This window comes from Polyodon spathula, chromosome 29 (assembly GCF_017654505.1).
Source record: "Polyodon spathula isolate WHYD16114869_AA chromosome 29, ASM1765450v1, whole genome shotgun sequence".
Taxonomy (NCBI): domain Eukaryota; kingdom Metazoa; phylum Chordata; class Actinopteri; order Acipenseriformes; family Polyodontidae; genus Polyodon; species Polyodon spathula.
Window position 1 is genome coordinate 1,730,244 of NC_054562.1, and position 22,503 is coordinate 1,752,746.

The 22,503-nt window shown below is 48.7% G+C and overlaps 1 protein-coding gene across 1 annotated transcript; it reads left to right on the plus strand.

The window, feature by feature from the left end:
- Positions 1-510: 510 nt before the first annotated feature.
- LOC121302124 (sarcoplasmic/endoplasmic reticulum calcium ATPase 2-like) lies at positions 511-22,250 on the plus strand. The gene is made up of 20 exons (XM_041231944.1): positions 511-1,162; positions 4,542-4,559; positions 5,791-5,873; positions 6,946-7,050; positions 7,554-7,692; positions 8,507-8,672; positions 9,061-9,214; positions 9,529-9,670; positions 9,955-10,013; positions 12,256-12,344; positions 12,524-12,626; positions 12,944-13,075; positions 13,547-13,672; positions 13,910-14,128; positions 15,646-15,987; positions 16,585-16,800; positions 20,413-20,544; positions 20,982-21,115; positions 21,205-21,322; positions 21,918-22,250. The coding sequence occupies exons 1-20, from the start codon at positions 1,045-1,047 to the stop codon at positions 22,227-22,229; spliced, it is 2,907 nt and encodes a 968-aa protein (XP_041087878.1). The 5' UTR covers positions 511-1,044; the 3' UTR covers positions 22,230-22,250.
- The last annotated feature ends 253 nt before the right edge of the window (positions 22,251-22,503 follow it).

The window sequence follows — 22,503 nt, forward strand, 5'->3', positions numbered from 1 at the left end:
CACTAACAGCAGCTAAAAAAACTCCGCATTCCCCATGCCCCGCCTCTCCACTTTTCTCAAACCGCTATTGGTAGAGCTGGAAAAAAAAAAAAAAACACTGCCTTCCAATTGGTTGCTGCGATTGTCATTCAAATCCCGTTTCCGAGGAAACAACAACCATAGAGGGGGCGGAGTTTGTTTGTTTTTTTTTCCTACGAAAACACAGACATCAAGCGATTGGCTCGTCCGGATTGTCAATCTACCTACCTGCGCCGGGCTATCGGGGGCATTCTAGATACCCGATTGGTCGAAAAAAATTAAAAAAATCTCACCAAAGCCCGCCTCATGCAGATAGCCGACAAACAAGGCGACACGATTGGCCGCTGAGGACGTCAATTACAGCGAAGACCTCCCCCTCATGCGATGCAGGAGGCGGGGAGAGCAGCGGACACGCGATTGGCTGACAGCGCCGTCCTTCGCGGGTTAGCGGCCCCCGATTGGGCGGCCGGTCTGCGGGGGTGACGTCAGTGGCCAGGGGAGTGAGTTTATCACGAAGGAGACGGAGAGCGCTTCATATTCTCAAAGCGAGCGACGCGACTTCAGCAAAATAACAGTAAAAACAATAAAAACCCGGGGATCGGCCGGTTTGACTTTTAATTTGGCTTTAAAACGAAAACCCGTCTTATAAATAAGAGACTCGCGGGTAAATGAGTCTTTCACCGGGTCCCGTGTGCAGCGGGGGGATGCGTGTATAACAGAACAGCCAGCGAGGAGGAGAGAGCAGATTAATACTAATAATAATACTAATACTAATAATCAAATCAGAATAATCAATCACATTGAAAAGATCTACCAGCAACCATGCCGGCGCAGGATTCCTGCGAGAAAAAATAATTAATACTTAAATATACACAGAAATCAAAGCCGCTAATAATTCATTATCATTTTGACTTCAACGCCGCGCCGTATTTCGCTCATTATTAATAGTAATACGAATAATACTAGTCGCTGGCTGTGTCATTGATTATATATCGGAGATCTATCGATAAGTCGTGTTGTTGGAAAATGGAAAGCGCTCACACGAAGACCGTGGAAGAAGTCTTGGCTCATTTCGGGGTGAACGAGTCGACCGGGCTGAGCGCAGATCAAGTGAGGAAAGCCAAGGAGAGGTGGGGCGCTAACGGTAAGAGGAGGAGAGGAGAGGGGGATGGAGAGGGGGGAGAGGGCGATGGAGGGATGGAGAGGGATGGGGGAGAGAGAGGGGGAGAGGAGGATAGAGACAGGGGGGGATAGAGAGGAGAGGGGGAGAGAGAGGATAGAGAGAGAGAGGAGAGAGAGAGAGGAGGGGAGAGAGAGAGGAGAGGAGAGAGGGAGAGAGAGAGAGAGAGAGAGGAGAGGAGAGAGAGGGGGAGAGGGAGGGAGAGGAGAGGAGAGAGAGGAGAGAGAGAGGGGGGATAGAGAGGAGGGAGAGGATAGAGAGAGAGAGGGGGATAGAGAGAGGAGAGAGAGAGAGGGGGGATAGAGAGGAGAGAGAGGATAGAGAGGGGGGGGGGGGAGAGGAGGGGGAGAGAGAGGAGAGAGAGAGGAGAGAGGGAGATGAGGAGGGGGGAGAGAGAGAGAGAAAGAGGGAGAGAGGTGGAGATGAGAGAGAGAGGAGAGGTGGAGGGAGGGAGAAAGGAGAGGGATTGGGATTTATTAATTAATTTATATACTGTTTTCTTTGTCTGTCTGAAAGCCTGTGCGTGTGTTTGTTGATGCATCGTTTTTCCTGTAGGAGGTGAGGTATCAGGGTCCTCTTTACCTCCCCCTACCCTATATTATTAATTAAACATTTGATTTCTTGTCTGACAGCCTGTAAATTGTAGCAACAATTGACTGACTGTATGTTATTTATGTGTGTCAATTAATGTTGCGAATTAATGTTCAACATTTGCAATGTTCACAAATCTGTTAATTTATGTATATTATTACGCAAAATAAACTTTCTTTTTGAGAGACGTCGTCTCTGCTTGTGATTCGGTAACAAGCCATTTTTTTTTAAAGAGGCTACTGTAAATAATAATAATAATAATAATAATAATAATAATAATAATAAGCACACGATGCCCTACTAAACGACTATATATGTCGTATATATAGAGAGAGAGTAAAAATACGTTTTTATGAAGGGATGCTGTTATAATGTCACACCGCCTCGCTAGACGTCTCCGTTCAGCGTTATTACGCGTTATTAATATTTATTGGCTCTAATAATATCTTCTCGACGGTTCCTCGCCCGGTTTCCTTGTATTATTTCCCGTTGGATTGTTCGCTTTTGAGGCGAATGCGATTCAAACCCCGGCGTGTGTCGCGTTATCCGATCGCCGGTATTTAATAACGTTGCATTTTTATCGATCGCAGATGCACCCGTGCGGGTCACCGTGCCCTGGATCTCTCTGCCTGTAACGTTTACCAGCACCACAGGCTGCTGATAATGCAACAGCGCCTTTTGAAACAGTATTAATAATAAACCCGGCGATTTTAGTGGCAGTCTAGTGAAGGGGGGGGGGGGGGGGGGTGAAATCGTTGCAGCGGGGTCATGACGTTGTGTTTGGGTGCCGGGGGTAACGATGGTGCCCCTCCCTTTCTAACAGAGTCAGGGAGAGAGGGTGGGATTTGCAACCCCTTTTATCCAGCTAGCCCCCCCCCCCTCACTCGTTAAATACCTTTTCCAATGCTCCTGAATACCCAGTCCTCTCCCTTAAATATATACCTCTCTGTGCTTTACAATGCTTCCCTGTGCTTTACCACCCCTCTCTGTGCTTTACAATGCTTCCCTATGCTTTACCAGACCTCTCTCTGCTTTACAATGCTTCCCTATGCTTTACCAGCCCTCTCTGTGCTTTACAATGCTCCCCTATGCTTTACCAGACCTCTCTGTGCTTTACAATGCTTCCCTATGCTTTACCACCCCTCTCTGTGCTTTACAATGCTTCCCTATGCATTACCAGACCTCTCTGTGCTTTACAATGCTTCCCTATGCTTTACCAGACCTCTCTGCTTTACAATGCTTCCCTATGCACAGACCTCTCTGTGCTTCCCTATGCTTTACCAGACCTCTCTGTGCTTTACAATGCTTCCCTATGCTTTACCAGACCTCTCTGTGCTTTACAATGCTTCCCTATGCTTTACCAGACCTCTCTGTGCTTTACAATGCTTCCCTATGCTTTACCAGACCTCTCTGTGCTTTACAATGCTTCCCTATGCTTCTCTCTATGCTTTACAATGCTTCCCTGTGCTTTACCATACCTCTCTGTGCTTTACAATGCTTCCCTATGCTTTACCAGACCTCTCTGTGCTTTACAATGCTTCCCTATGCTTTACCATACCTCTCTGTGCTTTACAATGCTTCCCTATGCTTTACCATACCTCTCTGTGCTTTACAATGCTTCCCTATGCTTTACCACACCTCTCTGTGCTTTACAATGCTTCCCTATGCTTTACCAGACCTCTCTGTGCTTTACAATGCTTCCCTATGCTTTACCAGACCTCTCTGTGCTTTACAATGCTTCCCTATGCTTTACCAGACCTCTCTGTGCTTTACAATGCTCCCCTTCCCTCTCTGCTTTACAATGCTTCCCTATGCTTTACCACACCTCTCTGTGCTTTACAATGCTTCCCTATGCTTTACCAGACCTCTCTGTGCTTTACAATGCTTCCCTATGCTTTACTTTACCTTTACCAGACCTCTCTGTGCTTTACAATGCTTCCCTATGCTTTACCAGACCTCTCTGTGCTTTACAATGCTTCCCTGTGCTTTACCAGACCTCTCTGTGCTTTACAATGCTTCCCTATGCTTTACCAGACCTCTCTGTGCTTTACAATGCTTCCCTATGCTTTACCAGACCTCTCTGTGCTTTACAATGCTTCCCTATGCTTTACCAGACCTCTCTGTGCTTTACAATGCTTCCCTATGCTTTACCATACCTCTCTGTGCTTTACAATGCTTCCCTATGCTTTACCAGACCTCTCTGTGCTTTACAATGCTTCCCTATGCTTTACCAGACCTCTCTGTGCTTTACAATGCTTCCCTATGCTTTACCAGACCTCTCTGTGCTTTACAATGCTTCCCTATGCTTTACCAGACCTCTCTGTGCTTTACAATGCTTCCCTATGCTTTACCAGACCTCTCTGTGCTTTACAATGCTCTCTGTGCTTTACAATGCTTCCCTGTGCTTTACCAGACCTCTCTGTGCTTTACAATGCTTCCCTGTGCTTTACCAGACCTCTCTGTGCTTTACAATGCTTCCCTATGCTTTACCAGACCTCTCTGTGCTTTACAATGCTTCCCTGTGCTTTACCAGACCCCTCTGTGCTTTACCACACCTCTCTGTGCTTTACAATGCTTCCCTGTGCTTTACCACACTTCTCTTGCTTTACAATGCTTCCCTGTGCTTTACCAGACCTCTCTGTGCTTTACAATGCTTCCCTGTGCTTTACCAGACCTCTCTGTGCTTTACAATGCTTCCTCATTGCTTTAATCCAGTTTTACCTCTCTGTGCTTTACAATGCTGTGCATACAGAACTACCAGCTGAGGAAGGTATTATCCATCATTGCATTTTAATATCACTAGACTCTGAATTGCATTGTAACTGCAGTTTAATATCACTGGACTGGGCTGGAATTACATTGTAACTGCAGTTTAATATCACTGGACTGGGCTGGAATTACATTGTAACTGCATTTTAATATCACTGGACTGGACTGGAATTACATTGTAACTGCAGTTTAATATCACTGGACTGGACTGGAATTACATTGTAACTGCAGTTTAATATCACCAGACTGGACTGGAATTACATTGTAACTGCAGTTTAATATCACTAGACTGGACTGGAATTACATTGTAACTGCAGTTTAATATCACTGGACTGGACTGGAATTACATTGTAACTGCAGTTTAATATCACTGGACTGGGCTGGAATTACATTGTAACTGCAGTTTAATATCACTAGACTGGACTGGAATTACATTGTAACTGCAGTTTAATATCACTAGACTGGGCTGGAATTACATTGTAACTGCAGTTTAATATCACTGGACTGGACTGGAATTACATTGTAACTGCAGTTTAATATCACTAGACTGGACTGGAATTACATTGTAACTGCAGTTTAATATCACTAGACTGGACTGGAATTACATTGTAACTGCAGTTTAATATCACTGGACTGGACTGGAATTACATTGTAACTGCAGTTTAATATCACTGGACTGGAATTACATTGTAACTGCAGTTTAATATCACTAGACTGGACTGGAATTACATTGTAACTGCAGTTTAATATCACTAGACTGGACTGGAATTACATTGTAACTGCAGTTTAATATCACTGGACTGGACTGGAATTACATTGTAACTGCAGTTTAATATCACTAGAACTGGAATCACTGCAGTTTAATATCACTGGACTGGACTGGAATTACATTGTAACTGCAGTTTAATATCACTGGACTGGACTGGAATTACATTGTAACTGCAGTTTAATATCACTAGACTGGACTGGAATTACATTGTAACTGCAGTTTAATATCACTAGACTGGACTGGAATTACATTGTAACTGCAGTTTAATATCACTAGACTGGACTGGAATTACATTGTAACTGCAGTTTAATATCACTAGACTGGACTGGAATTACATTGTAACTGCAGTTTAATATCACTGGACTGGGCTGGAATTACATTGTAACTGCAGTTTAATATCACTAGACTGGACTGGAATCACATGAAGCTCATTGCAAGCTCTCCTCTTGTTTTTGCTGTGCAGGGAAGTCTCTGTTGGTTCTGGTTCTGGAGCAGTTTGAGGATTTGCTGGTTCGGATATTGCTGCTGGCGGCCTGCATCTCCTTTGTGAGTTTACAAGAGCCCTTCTTAAACTAAATCTTGTGTGTCTCTGGTCTCAGTTTGTGTCTCTCTGGTCTCAGTCTCTGTGTGTGTGTGTGTGTGTCTCAGTGTGCTGTGTTTGTGTGTGTGTGTGGGTCTCAGTGTATGTGCGTGTCTCTGGTCTCAGTGTGTGTGTGTCTCTGGTCTCGGTGTGTGTCTGTGTCTCTGGTCTCAGTTTGTGTCTCTGGTCTCAGTCTGTGTGTGTGTGTCTCTCTGGTCTCAGTGTGTGTCTCTCTGGTCTGTGTGTGTGTGTGTGTGTGTGTTTGTGTCTGTGGTTTCAGTGTGTGTGTGTGTGTCTCAGTGTCTATGTCTCTGGTCCCTGTGACAAACAACACACAGAGAAGTCCTCAGTGTGCCTCTGGTCTCATATGTGTGTCAGTTGTGTCTGTGTGTGTGTGTGTGTGTGTCTGTGTCTCTGGTCTCGGTGTGTGTGTCTCTGGTCTCTGTGTGTCTGTGTTTCTGGTCTCAGTGTGTGTGTCTCTCTCTGTGTCTGTGGTCTCAGTGTGTGTGTCTCTGGTCTCCGGTCTCAGTGTGTGTGTCTGTGGTCTCAGTGTGTCTCCATTCTCTGTGTGTCTCTGTGTGTGTGTCTCTGGTCTCTGTGTGTGTGTCTCTGGTCTCGGTGTGTGTCAGTGTCTGTGTCTCTGGTCTCAGTGTGTGTGTCTCTGGTCTCAGTGCATCTCCATTCTGTGTGTCTGTGTCTGTCTCTGGTCTCAGTGTGTGTGTGTGTGTGTGTGTGTCTGTGTCTCTGGTCTCGGTGTGTGTGTCTAACACTGTTCAAACTGTGTTCTGTGTTTCCTGGTCTCAGTGTGTGAGGGTCTCTGCTCTGTGTCTGGTCGCTTGTGTGTTTCTGGTGATCATGTGTTTCCAGGTTTCTGTAAAAACTGCTGGTCTGGGTGTGGTCTCAGTGTGTGTGTCTCTGGTCTGATGTGTTTCCAGGTTGACTGTAAAAACTGCTGGATTGTGGGGGCCCCGCCGGGATCTTGGCCGCCCCCCCTGGTAGAACGCACGCTGTAACTCTGCGGTTCATTGTTTCTTGCAGACCCTGGCTTGGTTTGAGGAAGGCGAGGGTACCGTCACCGCGTTCGTGGAGCCCTTCGTCATCCTGCTGATTCTCATTGCCAACGCCATCGTTGGGGTGTGGCAGGTGAGGAGAGGCACCCCGAAACCCGGGAGGAAGGGGGGCTTGATATTAGGAGGTTCAAATCCCAGTGTGTCTATCCTGTAACTCAATACAAGTGATACAGACCTTTATTACGATATATTATGTAAAGAAAGCATCGCGACTTCATTGATACACAGTGAATTGGTCCAGCCCTGGCTATAGGACTACAGCTCCCAGCATGCCTCTGCCCCCATGGCAATGGTGAGGGATGCTGGGAGCTGTAGTTCTTTAGCTACAATGCGCTGCGCTGGGCTGTATTACATTGTTTTTGCTCGTTCTGTGTTGCTTTGTCTGGGTTCAGGAGCTGCTCTTCAGCTCTAGCTGCTCTGCTATAGTTATTGTATTGTGAATCGGTCCAGCCCTGGCTAGGACTACAGCTCCCAGCATGCCTCTGCACCCGCGGTAATGGCGAGGGATGCTGGGAGCTGTAGTTCTTTAGACAGTCGGTACAGCCCCAGTTGTAATGCCTCTGTGTGTCTCATCAGGAGCGCAATGCGGAGAACGCCATCGAGGCGCTGAAAGAGTATGAGCCGGAGATGGGGAAGGTTTATCGGCAGGACAGGAAGAGCGTCCAGCGCGTCAAAGCCAGGGCCATTGTCCCTGGGGACATAGTAGAAGTGGCAGGTAAGAGGATGAGGGGACAGTCTGACAAAAGCATCCGTCTGTCTGCCTGTACATCTCTCTCTCTTCTCTTTCTCCTCTCTCCTGCCCTTTCTCCTTCATGTTTAACAATACTTTACTAAGTCCCTGTCTCTCCTGCTGATCTCTGTCAAGATTACGGTCCCCGCCCTCTTTTTAACAATCCCCTGTTTGTTCCCATGGTCCTCTATCTTCCCCTCGCTCCTCCCATAGTATGAAGCCGGAGGCCTCTACCCTATTCTTATTCGGCAATTGTTTGACGTCCCAGCGTCAATCTCCAGTTTAGATTACTATTCCCTCCTTGAAATGCTTTAGTTGTTGTAAGAGGAACCTCAACCCTCCCAAATCTCCTCCCGTCTGTCCCTGTATTTTCCTATGCTCTTTTCCTTCTCCCTCCCTCTCTTTCTCCTCTCCCTCTCACCTCTCTTTCGCCCCCTAAAATCTCCTTTTTCTCCTTTCTTCCCTTTTCTCCCTCCTCCCTTCTCTCCTCTCTTGTCTCTCTTCGTCCCCTCTCCATTCTCTCTTCTCCCCCTCTCATCTCGTCACTCCCTCTTCTTCTGAGAGATAGCTTCTTGGTAGAAGAGATGAGGAGAGGATTACCCTTCCCCCTCTCTCCTCTCTCTCTTTGTGACTCTCTCCATCCCCCCTTCTCAAATGTTCCTCGACTCTCACCTTCCTCAGATATGGACCGACCCCTCCCTCTCACTCCCAAAAACCTCTCTCTCTCCCTCGCCTCTCTCTCTCCTCTCTCTCTCTGTCTCTCTCTCTCCTCTCTCTCTCTCTCTCTCTCTCCTCTCAGGTGGTGATAAGTCCCTGCTGATCAGACGATCAGTATCACCACTCCCATCACTGTCTACCACGCTGCGAGTGGACCAGTCTATCCTGACTGGAGAGAGCGTCTCGGTCCTGAAGCACAGCGACCCCGAACCCCGCGTCCTGACCCCCCCGCGCCGTCCAACTCAGAAGTAGACAACCTCTCTCTCTGCAGAGACTCTGTGGAGACAGGAGAGGCTGTGTGAGTGTTGTGTTGTGTGTCTTATTGTGTTTTGGGTTTGTGTGGTGTGTGTTTGTGAATACTGTGAGTCTCTGTCATGCTGTGAGAGATGGGGAGAGGCTGTGTGTGTGTGTGTGTGTGTGTGTGTGTGTGTGTGTGTGTGTGTGTGTGTGTGTGTGGTGTGTGTGTGTGTGTGAATACTCTGAGTCTCTGTCTGTCCTCAGTGTGCAGGGTGGGAGTGTCCTGTGAGTCTCTGTCTGCCCTCAGTGTGCAGGGTGGAAGTGTCCTGTGAGACACTGTCTCTCCTGTAAAAATTACCCCCCCTCCCCCCCCCCCCCCCCCCTCCCTCCCCCTTTCAGGGCACGAACATCGCTGCGGAAGGCGATCGGCGTTGCCGTGGCGACGGGGGTGCAGACGGAGATCGGGAAGATCCGAGACGAGATGGCGGCGACCGAGCCAGAGAGGACCCCCCTGCAACAGAAACTGGACGAGTTCGGAGAGCAGCTTTCAAAGGTACAGCACAGTACAATACAATACAATACAGCACAGTGTAGTACAGTAAAGCAAAGTACCATCCACTAATACAGCACAATACAGCACAGCCAAATACCATCCGCTAATAAAACACAATACAGCAAACAGGAATACAGTACAGTACAGCAAGTACAATACAGCACAGGAAAGTACCATCCACTAATACAGCACACAGCAATAGAGCACAGCAAAATACCATCCGCTAATACAGCACAATACAGTACGGTGCAATACACCACAGCTTGCCTGAGTGTCTCTCTCTCTCTCTCTCTCTCTCTCTCTGTGTCTCTCAGGTGATCTCTCTGATCTGCGTGGCTGTCTGGGCGATCAATATTGGTCACTTCAGTGACCCGGTCCACGGGGGCTCTTGGCTCCGGGGGGCCGTGTACTACTTCAAGATCGCCGTGGCGCTGGCCGTGGCTGCCATCCCAGAGGGTAACCAGCCCTCACCGATTCCTCACCGCACTGCGGGCTTTATGATGATCCATCCTTCCTTTTCACAGTGCAGATGTTAACCCCCCCTCCTCTCCTGTCATCTGTCTTTGCCTCTGTGTGTTTGTATGTATCTCTCTCTGTCACTTTCTGTCTGTCTGCCTGTGTGTGTGTGTGTCTCTCTCTCCCTCTCTCTCTCTCTCTCTCTCTCTCTCTCTCTCTCTCTCTCTCTCTCTCTCTCTCTGGTACAGTGTTCGACCACCTTCTCCCCTCTCCTCTCCCCCCAGGTCTCCCCGCTGTGATCACCACATGCCTGGCTCTGGGTCTGTCTCGTGAGGAGCCTGCCGTCCGTCTCTCTCTCTCTCCTCGGTCATCTGCTCTCTCTCTCCACCCTTCTGATGCCCACCCTCTCCCTCTCGTGCTCCCTGGAAGAACGCCATCTGTTCGTCTTCCGTCCGGAGAGACCCTGGTCCACTCTGACTCTACGAAGTGTTCGACTCACACCTTGTCTCTCACGCGTCTCGTCTCTCTGAGCCACCCCCGCCTCTACACACACTCACACGCACACGCACACACACACACACAGAGGTACCCTGACCACCAACCAGATGTCTGCGTGCAGGGTGAGAGACTGAGACAGACACACAGGCACAATCTCCACCAACCACAGAGAGAAATACACAAAAAGGTACACACTGAGATACAGAGACACAGACACACACTGACAGAGAGAGAGAGAGACTGACAAACATGCACAGAGACTCACACACAGTGTGAGAGAGAGGGAGAGACACTGAGACACACACACACACACACACTGAAACACACTTTTTTTAGGTTGATGAAGAGGTTTCTGTGCTCTGTTATTTTCTATAGCAGGATGTGCAAGAGGTCTCTGTTATTTTCTATAGCAGGATGTGTAAGAGGTCTCTGTTATTTTCTATAGCAGGATGTGTAAGAGGTCTCTGTTATTTTCTATAGCAGGATGTGTAAGAGGTCTCTGTTATTTTCTGTAGCAGGATGTGTAAGAGGTCTCTGTTATTTTCTATAGCAGGATGTGTAAGAGGTCTCTGTTATTTTCTATAGCAGGATGTGTAAGAGGTCTCTTGTTATTTTCTATAGCAGGATGTGTAAGAGGTCTCTGTTATTTTCTATAGCAGGATGTGTAAGAGGTCTCTGTTATTTTCTATAGCAGGATGTGTAAGAGGTCTCTGTTATTTTCTATAGCAGGATGTGTAAGAGGTCTCTGTTATTTTCTATAGCAGGATGTGTAAGAGGTCTCTGTTATTTTCTATAGCAGGATGTGTAAGAGGTCTCTGTTATTTTCTATAGCAGGATGTGTAAGAGGTCTCTGTTATTTTCTGTAGCAGGATGTGTAAGAGGTCTCTGTTATTTTCTATAGCAGGATGTGTAAGAGGTCTCTGTTGTTTTCTGTAGCAGGATGTGTAAGAGGTCTCTTATTTTCTATAGCAGGATGTGTAAGAGGTCTGTTATTTTCTATAGCAGGATGTGTAAGAGGTCTCTGTTATTTTCTATAGCAGGATGTGTAAGAGGTCTCTGTTATTTTCTATAGCAGGATGTGTAAGAGGTCTCTGTTATTTTCTATAGCAGGATGTGCAAGAGGTCTCTGTTATTTTCTATAGCAGGATGTGTAAGAGGTCTCTGTTATTTTCTATAGCAGGATGTGTAAGAGGTCTCTGTTATTTTCTATAGCAGGATGTGTAAGAGGTCTCTGTTATTTTCTATAGCAGGATGTGTAAGAGGTCTCTGTTATTTTCTATAGCAGGATGTGTAAGAGGTCTCTGTTATTTTCTATAGCAGGATGTGTAAGAGGTCTCTGTTATTTTCTATAGCAGGATGTGTAAGAGGTCTCTGTTATTTTCTATAGCAGGATGTGTAAGAGGTCTCTGTTATTTTCTATAGCAGGATGTTTCTCTGTTATTTTCTATAGCAGGATGTGTAAGAGGTCTCTGTTATTTTCTATAGCAGGATGTGTAAGAGGTCTCTGTTATTTTCTATAGCAGGATGTGTAAGAGGTCTCTGTTATTTTCTGTAGCAGGATGTGTAAGAGGTCTCTTATTTTCTGTAGCAGGATGTGTAAGAGGTCTCTGTTATTTTCTATAGCAGGATGTGTAAGAGGTCTCTGTTATTTTCTATAGCAGGATGTGTAAGAGGTCTCTGTTATTTTCTATAGCAGGATGTGTAAGAGGTCTCTGTTATTTTCTATAGCAGGATGTGTAAGAGGTCTCTGTTATTTTCTATAGCAGGATGTGTAAGAGGTCTCTTATTTTCTATAGCAGGATGTGTAAGAGGTCTCTGTTATTTTCTATAGCAGGATGTGTAAGAGGTCTCTTGTTTTCTGTAGCAGGATGTGTAAGAGGTCTCTTATTTTCTATAGCAGGATGTGTAAGAGGTCTCTGTTATTTTCTATAGCAGGATGTGTAAGAGGTCTCATTTTCTATAGCAGGATGTGTAAGAGGTCTCTCATTTTCTACAGCAGGATGTGTAAGAGGTCTCATTTTCTGTAGCAGGATGTGGTGTTGTTTTCCAGGTGTTTGGGGTTGACAGTGTCGTTGTTGTTTTTGCAGATGTTTGTGGTTGACAGTGTCGTTGGAGATCAGTGTGTCCTGAACGAGTTCACAGTGACGGGGTCCACTTACGCGCCCGAGGGGGAAGTGTGAGTAAAACCAGCAGACACTGGAATAACAATGGGAGTAATCTCAAATGTAGTTAGTAATCCAATTGTAAATAGTAATCACAACAGTAATCCCAATAGAAAATATAATGCTTTTAATTTCATAACAGTAATAATCATATCATCGGTAATATACAGTATGTTTTCTTGTCTCTCCCCAGTTTGAAGAACGGTGTCCCAGTTCGCTGCTCCCAGTACGAGGGGCTGGTTGAACTGGCCACGATCTGTGCCCTCTGCAACGACTCATCGCTGGACTTCAACGAGGTACTGTCTGTGAATGTTTCTGTGTGTCTGGCTGTCTTTGTGTCTGCCTGTGTCTCTCTCGCTCTCTCTCTGTGTTGTAGTGTCTCTACCTCTCCCCATCTCTGTCTACTTTCTTTCTCTCTCTCTTTCTTTCTCTCTTACTTTATATTGTGAGTGTGTGTGTGTGTGCATGTATTTGTCTCTGTCACACCTGGGCACAGAACTATGTGATTGATGTATATGTATTAACTTTTCTCCCCCTCTCTCTCTCTCTCTCTGCCTCTTTTTCCTTCTCCCCCTCTCTCTCTCTCTCTCTCTCTCTCTCTCTCTCTCTGCAGTTGAAAGGTGTTTATGAGAAGGTGGGTGAGGCCACAGAGACGGCTCTCTGCTGCCTGGTGGAGAAAATGAATGTGTTCGATACCAACCTGAGAGGACTGAGCAAAGTGGAGCGAGCGACTGCCTGCAGCTCGGTGAGACACAGAGGCACTGAGACGCGCACACCGAGACACGGAGGCACTGAGACGCGCACACCGAGACACGGAGGCACTGAGACGCGCACACCGAGACACGGAGGCACTGAGACGCGCACACCGAGACAGGGAGGCACTGAGACGCGCACACCGAGACAGGGAGGCACTGAGACGCGCACACCGAGACAGGGAGGCACTGAGACGCGCACACCGAGACAGGGAGGCACTGAGACGCGCACACCGAGACAGGGAGGCACTGAGACGCGCACACCGAGACAGGGAGGCACTGAGACGCGCACACCGAGACAGGGAGGCACTGAGACGCGCACACCGAGACAGGGAGGCACTGAGACGCGCACACCGAGACAGGGAGGCACTGAGACGCGCACACTGAGACACAGAGGCACTGAGACGCACACACACTCACTCTCACACACTCTCTCACACTGACACTCTGTGTTCCTCTCCCAGGTGATCCGGCAGCTCTTGCGGAAGGAGCTGACTCTCGAGTTCTCTCGTGATCGCAAGTCCATGTCTGTGTTCTGCAGCCCCAACAAGCCCACCCGCTCCACAGCGGGGAGCAAGATGTTCATTAAGGTAACCCCGTCTGTCCGTCCGTCCGTGTGTGTGTGAGCCTGTGTGTATCTCTGTGTGTATCTGTGTGTGTGTGTGTGTGTACAAAAATACAAAGATCTGAAGCTGCTTCTCTGACGTGAGAGTCTCCCTCCCCTCTCCACTCTCTCTCCTCCTTCTTGGAATCTCTCCTCTCTCCCCCTCTCTCTCTCTCTCTCTCCCCCTCTCTCTCCCTCCCCTCCCCCCTCTCCTCTCTCTCAGGGTGCTCCGGAGGGAGTGCTGGAACGCTGTCGCTTCGTTCGGATCGGCTCCCAGCGCGTGCCCCTCTCCGCGGGGGTGCGTGAGCAGATCAGCGCCGTCATCAGGGAGTGGGGCGCCGGCCAGGACATGCTGCGCTGTCTCGCCATGGCAACCAGGGACCAGCCCCCCCGCACGGAGGACATGAAACTGGAGGACAGCAGCAAGTTTGCTCAATATGAGGTGAGAGACAGGAGAGAGGAGGCACTGGACAACACTATACACTGTGTGTGTCTCTCTCTCTCTGTCATTCTTTCCCTCGGGCCCTCTCTAAACCCCCCCTGTCCTTATTCTCTCTCTCTCTCTAGACCCCCTCTCCCATCCCCTCTCGTCCTCTCTCGTAAACCCTCTCGCCCTCTGTCTCTGTAACCCCTCTCTCTCCCGTGTCCTCTCTCTAACGCCCCGCCTCTCCTCTCTCCTCTCTCCTCTCCCTCAGGCTCTGGCCCGCTACACGCCCTCTCTCATCTCTCTCTCCCTCCTCTCTCCTCTCACCTCTCTCTCCTCCCCTCTCACCCCCCCTCTCATCTCTCTCTCTCTGAACCTCTCTCACCCCCTCTCTCCTCCCTCTCTTCTCTAACACCCCTCTCTATCTCTCTCTTCTCTCTAACCCCTCTCTCTTCTCTTCTCCTCTCTCCCAACCCCTCTCTCTCTCTCTCTAACCCTCTCTCTCTCTCTCTCTCCCCCCTCTCCCTCTCTCCCCTCCTCTCTCCCTCTCTCCCCTCTCTCTCCCCCTCTCTCCTCTCTCCTCTCTCCCCCCCCTCTCTCTCTCTCTCCCTCTCTCTCCCCCCTCCCCTCTCCCCCCTCTCTCCTGTATCTCTCTCCCCTCTCTCTCCCCCTCTCCTCTCTCCCCCCTCTCCCCTCTCTCTCTCTCTCCCCCTCTCCTCCTCTCTCCCCCTCTCTCCCCCCTCCCCCCCCTCTCCCCCTCTCTCCCTCTCCTCTCCCCCTCTCTCCCCTCTCTCTCTCCTCTCCTCTCTCTCTCCCCCTCTCTCCTCTCTCTCTCTCTCCCTCCCCCTCTCTCTCTCTCTCTCTCCTCCTCTCTCTCCCTCTCTCTCTCCTCTCTCTCTCTCTCTCCCCCTCTCCCTCTCTCCCCCTCTTTGTCTTCTCTCTCTCTCCCCCTCTCTCCCCCCCTCCCTCTCTCTCTCCCCCCCTCTCTCCTCTCTCTCTCCCTCTCTCTCTCTCTCTCTCTCCCCCTCTCTCTCTCTCTCTCTCCTCTCTCTCTCCTCTCTCCCCCTCTCTCCTCTCTCTCTCCCCTCTCTCTCTCTCTTCCCTCTCTCCCTCTCTCTCCCCCCTCTCTCTCTCCCTCTCTCTCTCTCTCTCTCTCTCTCTCCCCTCTCTCTCTCTCTCTCCCCCTCTCTCTCTCTCTCTCCCCCCCTCTCTCCCTCTCTCTCTCTCAAGAAGCTCTCCGCCCTCTCGAATCTCTCTCACCCACTCTCTCCTCTTTCTCTCTCTCATCCCCCTCACCCGTCTCTCCCCCTCGTTGTTTGTGGCGATCTCCCCTCTCTCTCTCTCTCTCTCTCTCTCCCCCTCTCTCTCTCTCTCTCTCTCTCTCCCTCCCTCCCCCTCTCTCCCTCTCTCTCTCTCTCCCCCTCTCTCCCCCCTCTCTCTCTCTCTCCCCCCCTCTCTCTCTCTCTCCCCCCTCTCTCCTCTCCTCTCACCCCCTCTCTCCTCTCTCTCACCCCCTCTCTCCTCTCTCTCCCCAGACGGAGCTCACGTTCCTGGGGTGCGTGGGGATGCTGGACCCCCCTCGTAAGGAGGTGGTGGGTGCGGTGCGAATGTGCCGGCAGGCCGGGATTCGGGTCATCATGATCACAGGCGACAACAAGGGCACGGCGATGGCCATCTGCCGTCGCACGGGGATCCTGGGCCCGGCGGAGGAGGCGGGGGGCGCGGCGGTGGCTCTGACGGGACGCGAGTTCGACGAGCTGCCCCCCCCCCTGCAGAGGCAGGCCTGCCGCACTGTCTGCTGCTTCGCCAGGGTGGAGCCAGCGCACAAATCCCGCATCATCGAGTACCTGCAGTCCCTGAACGATGTGACGGCCATGGTGAGGAGCACCGCGCTCTGTCTCTCTGTGTCACTGTGTGTCTCTGTGTCACTGTTTCTGTGTCACTGTTTCTGTGTCGCTGTGTTTCTCTGCCTCGCTGTGTCGCTGTGTCTTTATGTGTCGCTGTGTTTCTGTGTCGCTGTCTCTCTGTGTTTCTGTGTGTCTCTGTCTCGCTGTGTCTGTCTTGCTCTGTTTCTGTGTCGCTGTGTTTCTCTGCCTCGCTGTGTCTCTGTGTCTTTTTGTGTCGCTGTGTTTCTGTGTCGCTGTCTCTCTGTGTCTTTCTGTGTCTCTGTGTCTTTGTCTCGCTGTGTCTGTCTTGCTCCGTTTCTGTGTCGCTGTGTTTCTCTGCCTCGCTCTGTCTCTGTGTCTTTGTCTCGCTGTGTTTCTGTGTCGCTGTCTCTGTGTTTCTGTGTCGCTGTGTTTCTCTGCCTCGCTGTGTCTCTGTGTCTTTTTGTGTCGCTGTGTCTCTGTGTCGCTGTGTCTCTGTGTCGCTGTGTCTCTGTGTCGCTGTGTCTCTGTGTCGCTGTGTTTCCGTGTCGCTGTGTCTCTGTGTCGCTGTGTTTCTCTTTCATTAACACACTCTCCCCACCCTCTCAGACGGGTGACGGGGTGAACGACGCCCCCGCTCTGAAGAAGGCTGAGATCGGTATTGCGATGGGCTCGGGCACGGCCGTGGCGAAGTCTGCCTCAGAGATGATCCTGGCCGATGATAACTTCTCCACCATCGTGGCGGCCGTGGAGGAGGGCAGAGCGATCTACAACAACATGAAGCAGTTCATCAGATACCTCATCTCATCCAACGTGGGGGAGGTGGTGTGGTGAGAGAGGGGGGGGAGAGGGGCTGTGTGTGTGTGTTTGGTCTGGTGTTTAGCTAATGAGGAAACAGACAGTAGGGGGGCTGTCTGAATCATGTTTGGTGTTGCTGTATAATATATAAAATCTATGCAGATTGAATCGTGTTTTGTGTTGCTGTATAATATATAAAACTCAGGGGGGTGTCTGAATCGTGTTTGGTGTTGCTGTATAATATATAAAACTATGCAGATTGAAGCTCAGGGGGGCTGTCTGAATCGTGTTTGGTGTTGCTGTATAATATATAAAACTATGCAGATTGAAGCTCAGGGGGGCTGTCTGAATCGTGTTTGGTGTTGCTGTATAATATATAAAACTATGCAGATTGAAGCTCAGGGGGACTGTCTGAATCGTGTTTGGTGTTGCTGTATAATATATAAAACTATGCAGATTGAAGCTCAGGGGGGCTGTCTGAATCGTGTTTGGTGTTGCTGTATAATATATAAAACTATGCAGATTGAAGCTCAGGGGGGTGTCTGAATCGTGTTTGGTGTTGCTGTATAATATATAAAACTATGCAGATTGAAGCTCAGGGGGGCTGTCTGAATCGTGTTTGGTGTTGCTGTATAATATATAAAACTATGCAGATTGAAGCTCAGGGGGGCTGTCTGAATCGTGTTTGGTGTTGCTGTATAATATATAAAACTATGCAGATTGAAGCTCAGGGGGGCTGTCTGAATCGTGTTTGGTGTTGCTGTATAATATATAAAACTATGCAGATTGAAGCTCAGGGGGGCTGTCTGAATCGTGTTTGGTGTTGCTGTATAATATATAAAACTATGCAGATTGAAGCTCAGGGGGGCTGTCTGAATCGTGTTTGGTGTTGCTGTATAATATATAAAACTATGCAGATTGAAGCTCAGGGGGGCTGTCTGAATCGTGTTTGGTGTTGCTGTATAATATATAAAACTATGCAGATTGAAGCTCAGGGGGGCTGTCTGAATCGTGTTTGGTGTTGCTGTATAATATATAAAACTATGCAGATTGAAGCTCAGGGGGGTGTCTGAATCGTGTTTGGTGTTGCTGTATAATATATAAAACTATGCAGATTGAAGCTCAGGGGGGCTGTCTGAATCGTGTTTGGTGTTGCTGTATAATATATAAAACTATGCAGATTGAAGCTCAGGGGGGGTGTCTGAATCGTGTTTGGTGTTGCTGTATAATATATAAAACTATGCAGATTGAAGCTCAGGGGGGTGTCTGAATCGTGTTTGGTGTTGCTGTATAATATATAAAACTATGCAGATTGAAGCTCAGGGGGGTGTCTGAATCGTGTTTGGTGTTGCTGTATAATATATAAAACTATGCAGATTGAAGCTCAGGGGGGCTGTCTGAATCGTGTTTGGTGTTGCTGTATAATATATAAAACTATGCAGATTGAAGCTCAGGGGGGCTGTCTGAATCGTGTTTGGTGTTGCTGTATAATATATAAAACTATGCAGATTGAAGCTCAGGGGGGCTGTCTGAATCGTGTTTGGTGTTGCTGTATAATATATAAAACTATGCAGATTGAAGCTCAGGGGGGCTGTCTGAATCGTGTTTGGTGTTGCTGTATAATATATAAAACTATGCAGATTGAAGCTCAGGGGGGCTGTCTGAATTCGTGTTTGGTGTTGCTGTATAATATATAAAACTATGGCTATTGAAGCTCAGGGGGGTGTCTGAATCGTGTTTGGTGTTGCTGTATAATATATAAAACTATGCAGATTGAAGCTCAGGGGGGTGTCTGAATCGTGTTTGGTTTTGCTGTATAATATATAAAACTATGCAGATTGAAGCTCAGGGGGGTGTCTGAATCGTGTTTGGTGTTGCTGTATAATATATAAAACTATGCAGATTGAAGCTCAGGGGGGCTGTCTGAATCGTGTTTGGTGTTGCTGTATAATATATAAAACTATGCAGATTGAAGCTCAGGGGGGCTGTCTGAATCGTGTTTGGTGTTGCTGTATAATATATAAAACTATGCAGATTGAAGCTCAGGGGGGCTGTCTGAATCGTGTTTGGTTTTGCTGTATAATATATAAAACTATGCAGATTGAAGCTCAGGGGGGGTGTCTGAATCGTGTTTGGTGTTGCTGTATAATATATAAAACTATGCAGATTGAAGCTCAGGGGGGTCTGTCTGAATCGTGTTTGGTGTTGCTGTATTGAATATATGGAAACTATGCAGATTGAAGCTCAGGGATGTAATTGTTTTGTCTGAATAGTGTTTGGTGTTGCTGTATAATATATAAAACTATGCAGATTGAAGCTCAGGGGGGCTGTCTGAATCGTGTTTGGTTTTGCTGTATAATATATAAAACTATGCAGATTGAAGCTCAGGGGGGCTGTCTGAATCGTGTTTGGGTGTTGCTGTATAATATATAAAACTATGCAGATTGAAGCTCAGGGGGTTTTCTGAATCGTGTTTGGTGTTGCTGTATAATATTTTAAACTATGCAGATTGAAGCTCAGGGGGTGTCTTGAGGGGTGTTCAGTATAATATCGTAAAACAATGGTGATGGAACAACAATATTATATTTAGGGGTCTTACTCAGAGAGTCACTTAGAATCAATGTCGCTCTGGATCCCAGTTTCACTTAGTAGCACAGGGTCTGCACGGATTCCCTTAGAGTTCTGCACTGCCAAGTTCGCTGCTCCCCCCCCCCAGTTGGGGGGGCTGAACCGTAGTACTTGTTTTTGGGGGCGTTACGGTCTTCTCTCATGTAGTAGAGGCCGACCGAGAACGAAAGCGATGAGTGTACCGAACACCAGAAAGATCTCGGCGTGTCCAGTGTGAATTCAATGGCAAACGTTTCCACTAGAAGTCTTTCTCAGCGTCTTCAGTGTGAATTCAATGGCAAACGTTTCCACTAGAAGTCTTTCTCAGTGTCTTCAGTGTGAATTCAATGGCAAACGTTTCCACTAGAAGTCTTTCTCAGTGTCTTCAGTGTGAATTCAATGGCAAACGTTTCCACTAGAAGTCTTTCTCAGTGTCTTCAGTGTGAATTCAATGGCAAACGTTTCCACTAGAAGTCTCTCTCAGTGTCTTCAGTGTGAATTCAATGGCAAACGTTTCCACTAGAAGTCTCTCTCAGTGTCTTCAGTGTGAATTCAATGGCAAACGTTTCCACTAGAAGTCTCTCTCAGTGTCTTCAGTGTGAATTCAATGGCAAACGTTTCCACTAGAAGTCTTTCTCAGTGTCTTCAGTGTGAATTCAATGGCAAACGTTTCCACTAGAAGTCTTTCTCAGAGTCTTCAGTGTGAATTCAATGGCAAACGTTTCCACTAGAAGTCTTTCTCAGTGTCTTCAGTGTGAATTCAATGGCAAACGTTTCCACTAGAAGAGTCTTCTCTCAGTGTCTTCAGTGTCCTCTCAATGGCAAACGTTTCCTCTCTCTCCTCTCTCTCTCTCTCTTCTCCTCTCTCTCTCTCCTCTCTCTCTCTCTCTCTCTCTCTCTCTCTCTCTCAATCTCTCTCTCTCCTCTCCTCCTCTCTCTCCTGCCTCTCTCTCTCTCTCTCCCCCCCTCTCTCTACCTCTCTCTCCTCTCTCTCTCCTCTCCCTCTCCCTCTCTCTCTCTCCTCCTCTCTCTCTCTCTCCTCTTTCCTCTCTCTCTCTCTCTCTCTCTCGTTCCCCAGGCTATGTTGGAGCCGCGACGGTCGGAGCCGCTGCCTGGTGGTTTATGGCCGCTCACGATGGACCCAAAGTCAGCTTCAACCAGCTGGTAAGGCAGCCATGACCTGCTAGAGGCCCGTTTCATTCATCGCTACTTTTACTCTTAAGTAGCTGAGAAATGGAATAGCCCGTCTGTGTGTGCTACTCTATTATTAATAATAATAATAATAATAATAATAATAATAATAATAATAATAATAATAATAATAATGGCAATCCTTACCCATGTATCTCTAGAGCAGCGCCCGTCCTATTTGTGTTGAAACTCGCTCAGGACCTTCTTCTGCTCACAAGCTATTGAGAGGAGCAGAATCTGGGGGTGTCACCGTGGGCTGCTGTCTGTCTGTCTGTCTGTCTGTGTGACTCTGATTGCTCCTGTTCTCACACTTCTCTCCTCTCTCTTCTCTCTCCTCTCCCATCTCTCCTCCTCCCCTCTCCCATCTCTCCTCTCCTCTCCTGCCCGCTCTCCTTTCCTCTCTGTCTCAGAGTCACTATCTCCAGTGCAGTGAGGACCATCCTGATTTTAAAGGGGTCGATTGCTCAGTGTTCGAGTCGCCCTACCCCATGACCATGGCCCTGTCCGTGCTGGTTACCATAGAGATGTGCAACGCGCTCAACAGGTGAGACTCGCTCCCCTGCCACCCCACCCCCCGTCCCCCCTCTATCACTGTATTCAAACTCCCTTCTCTCTCTCTCTCTCTCCCCCCAGTCTCTCTGAGAACCAGTCCCTGATGAAGATGCCTCCCTGGTCTAACCTCTGGCTGGTCGGAGCGATCTGTCTCTCCATGACCCTTCACTTTCTCATCCTCTACGTGGATCCGCTACCTGTGAGCACACCGAACTACAGCTCCCAGCATCCCTCGCCGTCACCGCTGAAGCAGGGGCATGCTGGGAGCTGTAGTTTTTATTCTGAATCAATTCAATTTAATGGTGCTTTATTGGCATGACTGCAGTACAGAGATAACACGGACACAAACAAAGGAGACGGCTGCTTCTGCATCCAGCGCTTGGAGAATATCACAGACCTCTGCAGAGCTTTCTGAGATGTTACAGTAATAAAATAATGACTGGGATCACGTTATTGAGGAGTTTGGTGATCGAGTGATCAGGAGAGGATTGATCTGTATGCACGACTATGAAGAGAGATGTGATAAATACAGCGAACAAGGGGTGGGGCTTGGCTGGAGATGCAGGGCTGAGTGTGCTGTTGATATGCAGGGCCTTTTAAACCTGTTTCACTGGGAATGAAACGATAAAAATTCTCTTTCTTCTCTCTTCTTTCTCTCTCTCTCTCTCTCCCCCCCCCTCTCTCTCTCTCTCTCTCTCTCTCTCCCCCCCCTCTCTCTCTGTCTCTCCCCCTCTCTCTCTCCTGTCTTTCTCCCCCCCTCTCTCTCTCTCCCTCTCCCCCTCTCCCTCCCTCAGATGATCTTTCAGATCCGTCCCCTCAGCGCTGTCCAGTGGCTCACTGTCCTCAAGATGTCCCTGCCTGTCATCATGCTGGACGAGGCTCTGAAGCTGGTGGCTCGTAACTATGTGGACCCGGGGCGGGACCTGGAGGAGGAGGAGGAGCGGGGGAGGCGGGGTGGGGCGGGGCTCCAGACCCGGGTCTCCAGGGCGCTCAGGGGAGTCTCCTGGTCCTTCGCTGTGACAGCTCTTCCTCTGCTGGTCTGGATCTACAGCCTGGATACGGATATCACCAATATATTCTGGCAGGGAGACCCAGAGCAGAACTGAGAGAGGGAGAGAGTGTGTGTGTGTGGCACAATGTGGTGTGTGTGCACCGTCTAGACACACACACATACAACACTGTGTGGTGTCTGCGTTACACACACTACACACACCTGACACACGCACGCTGAGACACACACACCGTTGTGCACGCTGAGACACACACACACACGCACGCTGTGACACACACACACACACTGACACACACACACACACACACACTGACACACGCACGCTGAGACACACACACACACGCACGCTGTGACACACACACACACTG

Coding starts and splice junctions, on each gene's coding strand:
- LOC121302124 (XM_041231944.1), top strand. CDS start 1,045: ATGGAAAGCGCTCACACGAAGACCGTGGAAGAAGTCTTGGCTCATTTC. Junction 9,671..9,954: donor CGTGGCTGCCATCCCAGAGG/GTAACCAGCCCT, acceptor CTCTCCCCCCAG/GTCTCCCCGCTGTGATCACC. Junction 10,014..12,255: donor TGTCTCGTGAGGAGCCTGCC/GTCCGTCTCTCT, acceptor TTGTTTTTGCAG/ATGTTTGTGGTTGACAGTGT.